The sequence below is a fragment of the Trichoderma gamsii genome (assembly GCF_001481775.2).
Source record: "Trichoderma gamsii strain T6085 chromosome Unknown Scaffold_1.2, whole genome shotgun sequence".
In the NCBI taxonomy this organism is placed as follows: domain Eukaryota; kingdom Fungi; phylum Ascomycota; class Sordariomycetes; order Hypocreales; family Hypocreaceae; genus Trichoderma; species Trichoderma gamsii.
Window position 1 is genome coordinate 1,519,837 of NW_020171338.1, and position 5,883 is coordinate 1,525,719.

General features: G+C 50.4%; 1 protein-coding gene across 1 annotated transcript; it reads left to right on the plus strand.

Annotated features, from left to right (window-relative positions):
- Positions 1-514: 514 nt before the first annotated feature.
- Positions 515-4,873, plus strand: TGAM01_v200461 (hypothetical protein; the record flags this gene model as incomplete). The annotated part of the gene is made up of 4 exons (XM_024548563.1): positions 515-2,390; positions 2,461-2,793; positions 2,882-4,037; positions 4,114-4,873. 4 exons carry the CDS (start codon positions 515-517, stop codon positions 4,871-4,873), a joined length of 4,125 nt encoding a protein of 1,374 aa, XP_024406778.1.
- Between the last annotated feature and the right edge of the window lie 1,010 nt (positions 4,874-5,883).

The following is a 5,883-nucleotide window of genomic DNA, read 5'->3' on the forward strand; positions in this document are numbered from 1 at the left end:
CCGCCCTCGTTCTGGTCCCTAACTTTTTAACTTCGTGCTACAGCCCTTTCACGACTCCAGAAAAAGCCTGTCCTTCCATCGAATGGGTGGAGCCAGAGATCTGCAATATCCCACGCCATTGCGATACCGGCATAGCTTCGTCAAGTAGAGCAGCACTAACCCATCGAGTCCTTGCGGGAGCCGTTGCTTTCCTGCTTTGCTACCTCTGTTCCGTAACTGCAATTATTCAGCCCATCGTCTGGGCAACTGTCAGCTTGTGATCGTCCTGAGCGAGGCTGGGCCGGGCTTCTCCCATCATACGATCATCCTCGTTTCCAACTGCTCTGTCTTGCTCTTCTCTCGACTCCTTTGTTCTCCGTTCGTCCAACCCGGCTCGACTCGATACGTCTTTCTGAGTTCTCCTGCTGGGAATCTCATACCGCAGATCCGGGCTGCTGAGTGGGCTGCTCTTGAAACGGTCCTCGCTGCCCTCCCACCCGGTGCGCGTCTCCCTCATGCGTGCATCACCCACGATATGACGTCTCTGGGAGGTGCTCGCGAGAGCAGTAAGAACCGAAATTCGCCGTCCGCCTCAGCTTCCACTTCCTCTCCCGCTTCCGCTGCCCACCATGCCCCACGAGGCCTGCCGGATCTCGATTTCGACCCGGCGCCGTCAATGGAAGAGCTGGCGCCTGCTCAGCTGACCACGGCGGACAAGAATGGCCGTTTGGAGGACAGTCCTCGCTCTCTGGGAGGCGGACGCTTCCTCAGAGACCCTGGTGATGGCGTCCGCTCCAAGTCTCAGAGTCCCTTTCGACTCGCCATGCCGTCGATATCCCCCGGCCAGGTTGCCTTTTCCGCAATGCAGTATCTGCCTGTTCCTGTCATCATCCTCAACAGCCTCAAGACGGTGGTACTGGCCAATGAGGCCATGGGCAGGATGCTTGGCATCATTTCCGACAACTTGAGCGACGATGATGCGTCGGAAACGATGGAGAAGCTGCGAGGGCAGACGTTGTCGCAGGTGGGCATCGATATGATACAGGATGGCCGCCCGGTATGGGTCACATGGGAGGCCTTCCTCGACACCTTGGTCACCGAAGTTGGTGTACGTCCACCGGCGGCCTCGAATCAACAGCGACGGCCGTCTCACCTTGGAGATGGCCAAGTCACACCGACCGCTGCCACTGCCCTATCACAGACTGACGGATTAGAACACAAGCCCATCGAGCGGCCGACCCAGGATGCAACGGTAGAGGTCATCATCACCCGAAAAGACATTGCCAAAACCACGTTCAACAGTCGATACAGGTCAAAGGAGTCCGAGTACCATGCCTTTGCCAAGATGATCATCACCATCTGGGAAATCGAGGATAAGCAAGTCTTCTTCACTCTGACCTTTACCAATGCTCAGTCTGCCCCGGCCATGCCTATGAGCGGCCGGAGGGCCGTTGCCCGATCCAGCACCCTCGAAGCCGTGGACAAAAAGTCCATCACTACATCAAGCCCGGCATCCGTGGCTTCCAGCCGAGACTCTAGCTCGCCCTTATTCTACAGTCCCGGCGTTATTACCATGTCCTCAAGCCCCTTCCCTCCCATGGGGCCTCCAACCGTGGCGTCTCATGCGCAATCCAGCACGCCATCGGTGCTGCAAAAGCTCATTATGATGAAAGACGCCCTGATCGATAGCACAAAGATGCCCGTTGTCGCCATGTGGAAAGATGGCAGTGTAACGTTTCCGAACAAGGCTGCGAGACAGCTCTTCCCTGAGAATTCGGATCTTGACTCTTCACTCGATGGAGATTACCTGTTAGAGAAATGGGAAGTGTGGAACGAAGATTTTACGAAGCGCTTAGAAGTCAGCGAGTATCCGATATCTATACTTCTTAGGACAGAAAAGCCCTTTGATAGCAAGCGTATAGGCATGTACGGACGCAAAGGGAACAGGATCATATTTGATGTGCTGGGAGAGGCAATTTACGACGAGAACACGCACGAATTTCTTGCCGCCGTCGTCACTGGCCGTGATGTAACAACCATGACGGAAGAGATTACCCATATCAAAGAACGCGATGAAGAACGTTTCAAGGTCATATGCGACACGATGCCACAGCTGGTGTGGACGGCACGCCCGGATGGAACGCACGATTTTTTCAATACGAGATGGTATACCTATACCGGCCTGAGCCCCGGACGCTGCATTGGACTGGACCTCAAAGGCAACATCCACCCAGCAGTGCACCCTGATGATATGCCTGGAGCTCGAGCTCGCTGGACTCACTCTTTGAAGACAGGAGATCCTTATGTGATGGAGTATCGTTGCCTTAGCAAAGAGGGAGAGTGGCGATGGTTCCTTGGCCGTGCTCTTGCGGTGCGCGATAAAGAAACGGGCAAGATTGAAAAGTGGTTTGGTATGTTTGATTTTAAACGATTCAAGACAAAAGAAAGCAAGTTACTAATCAGACTATTTCATTACAATAGGGACTTGCACCGATATTCACGAGAGCATGCAGACGAAACTCAGTGCCAAGCGTACGCGCCAACAGCTACTAAGTGTGCTTGCTCATTCGCACGTCACCATCTTCACCGTTGATCCCGAACGCCGAGTTACTATGCTTGAGGGTGCTCTGATTTGGAACAGCGCCACTGAAGATAACCATGAGAGGAGCAGGTGGTTTGCCGGGGAGAACATGTATACCGTCTTCAACCGACTCACCGAACAGTCGCCTGACGGAGAACGCCCGCAGTGGCTGCAGCCCATCGAAGATATTCTGGGAGGAAGAACCAACGAGGACGTGAAGGAGCATGGAATTGGTAAGTGGTGTTACCCTAAAAGAGCCCAATTCTGATGGGTCAAAGTCATGGTGTAAAGAGACCTGCAAAGCTGACTCTGGGTGGGCAGACGACCGCTGGTATCGAACACGGTTCCACCCGATGCTCGGAAAAAAGACAAAAGACAGCCGGGCGACGCAAGAGACGTGTATCGAAGGAGTCATAGGAGTCATCATGGACGTTACCGAGCTGAAAGAAAGAGGAGAAGCTTTGCGAGAGCAAGATAAAGAGAAGCGCCGCGCAATGGCCAACGAGGCTGCTGCTAAAGAGGCCACGAGGCTAAAAAGCCAATTTTTGGCCAACATGTCTCACGAAATCAGGACGCCAATCACTGGAGTTCTCGGCATGGCAGAGCTGCTCGGCGACATGGAGTTGACTGAAGAGCAGCGTGAATATGTCGACAATATTCAAAGCTCTGCTACATCGCTGCTCACTGTAATCAACGATATTCTAGATTTCTCCAAAGTGGAATCTGGCCGCCTAGACATTGAAGAAGTGCAATTTTCCCTCTCTCATATTGTCCAGGAGGTGAAAAAGATGCTCAAGTTTGCTGTTGAGCGGAAAAATCTGGATTTCTTATCCGATGTTGGGAAAGATATTGCGAATGAACGAGTGGTCATTGGCGATCCCGGCAGGTTGCGGCAGATTATTACCAATCTCCTCACAAACAGCATCAAGTTCACAAACCAAGGATATGTCAAGTTTTCGGTGGTCAAAGAGCGCGAAACGGCTGAGACGATCGAGGTTCGATTTGTCATTGAAGATTCGGGAATTGGCATCGAAGATAGTGTTCGCAAGAAGCTCTTCAAGCCATTCAGCCAAGGGGATCCATCTACGGCGAGAAAATTCGGTGGCACGGGACTCGGTTTGACAATCTGTAAGAACTTGCTAGACCTGATGAATGGTCGTATCAAGCTGGAGTCAAACGTGGGATCCGGTACCAAGGCAACGTTTTGGATTCCTTTCATGAAGCCTACAGGGGCCAGGGCTCCATCCTTGGCGGAAGCCGGAGCTATCTCCGATCGACTACAGTCAGAGCTGAGCCTCTCGTGCAACAGTTCGGAGTATGAGCAGTTGACGAGCGCTTCACAGGGGTCGGATGGCCCGGTGAGTGGCCCTGTGGCCAAGACACGTCGGCGCGTGTCTATAAAGACGCCTCCACCGACTGAGCAAGAACTTCCTCGATCTGAAAGAGCACGAATGCATATACTAGTGGTAGAGGATAAGTAAGTGTCTACTGGCCACCAAAGGCCTTGCTGCTATTCCATCTTTCTTTTTGACTAACAGTTCTCTCTCTCACAGCCCGGTAAACCAGAAGATTGCCACCCGAACCATTGGGAAACTTGGTTTCCAAGTGTCAGCGACCTGGAACGGCAAAGAGGCGCTGGATTATATGATGGGCGCATCAAAGGGCCAGAATACAAAGCCCGACATCATACTCATGGACGTGCAGATGCCCATTATCGACGGCTACAAGTGTACTCATCTTCTCCGCCACCATTTACCATACAAAAAGCTGGTTCAAGATGTGCCCATCGTGGCCATGACAGCATCGGCAATTCAAGGGGATCGTGAAAAGTGCACAAGAGCCGGCATGGATGATTATCTACCTAAGCCGGTAACGATGAAAGTACTGGAGAAGATGCTCATCAGGTGGTCACTAACCCGACGCCGACCCCAGTCGGAGCCGCCTGCTTCTGACTGCTCCGAGATGGGAGAGCACTGCGAGAACGCTGACATTCCGCATCTGGGCATCGAAGAAAGCGAAACGCCTCTTTCGGAAGAATTCCAGCCCAACGCAATCACCCCACGGCCGCTGACGACCAACGGACGGCATGAGCCCTCGCCGTTTGACTCGGCCATGGCGGCTGAGATGTCACCGCCGATGCGCCGGCCCGAGAGAGAGCAAGAGCTGTCGAATATGCTTCACGGGACGAAGCTCATTGACGCCGCAGGGGGTGTGCCAGCTGATCTTAATAACATTTCCCTCCCTGAGTCTGGAGCAGGAGAGGCCTTGACTGAAGAGAATGTTAATAAGCTGGATAAGGGCAGGTCGATTTAAATTTTACTGCATACTCCATTCATTCTCTTTTCTTCATTCGGCTTCTCTTCTCCTCCTCCTTTACTTTTCTGCCTTTTCTTTCTATTTTGAACAAAAGTTTGGGATTTGAGGATGCATTTGCCTTTGTTTATGTTAAGAAGGCTTTGTTTTTTTTTTTTTTTTACATGACACGGAAATCTCACGATTACGACTATTTGGGTGCGAATTCTTTCTTCTATTCCGCTTCCTATTTCACTTTGAAAGAGGCGTTTAACAGGAAGACACGACGGATTTGCTATTTTACTTACTATTTTATTTATTTTTTGGGCTGCAAAAGAATACGGAAGGACTGCATATGCACAAGGTATAAAGGTTGTGCAGGTCAATGCCTTTTTTTTTATACGAGAGAAAGGAACGACAAGTGGAATGGATATACAAGCAAGCAAGGACGGGACAAATCTGGTCAAAAGAATTTCCTTTTCCTCAACCTGGTTTTTACACGCGGAGCGATATTGTTTTATGCCTTTTTTATTTCTATTTTTTATTTTTTTTGTGTTCGTTCTTGGTTCTTTCTCTTTTATCCTAAGGATAGAACGGGAAACAAGGGTTTTACGTAGGAGGGGTCGGCGAGTGCATACATACTGGATGGTTGGATGGATGGATGGAAGGGATGATATTTTGCTGGAGGGGCTGTTTATTAATGGACTGCTTGTCGTTTTGTAGGTATTTAGGTTTCGACGAAGTATGAGGGGAAATCGTCCAGTAAATAATATACACTTTTATGTATATGTATAAATGATTGTATTGATTGGTATATTGACTTGAAATGTTGCTGGTTCAATTCGATCTTTTTTTGGTTGGTGGTAGTGAAAGCCGTTTGACAAGTGAGCTGTAGAGCAGCTTTCTATTTCGATCTATATTTAGATTTTCCATTGTGTTTTCCATGTTCGGCGCTGATTCAGGAACAACATTATTTGCCAATTTCTATACTTAGCCCTGGTTGTCATCTTCGTCTTCCACAAGTGAGCTAT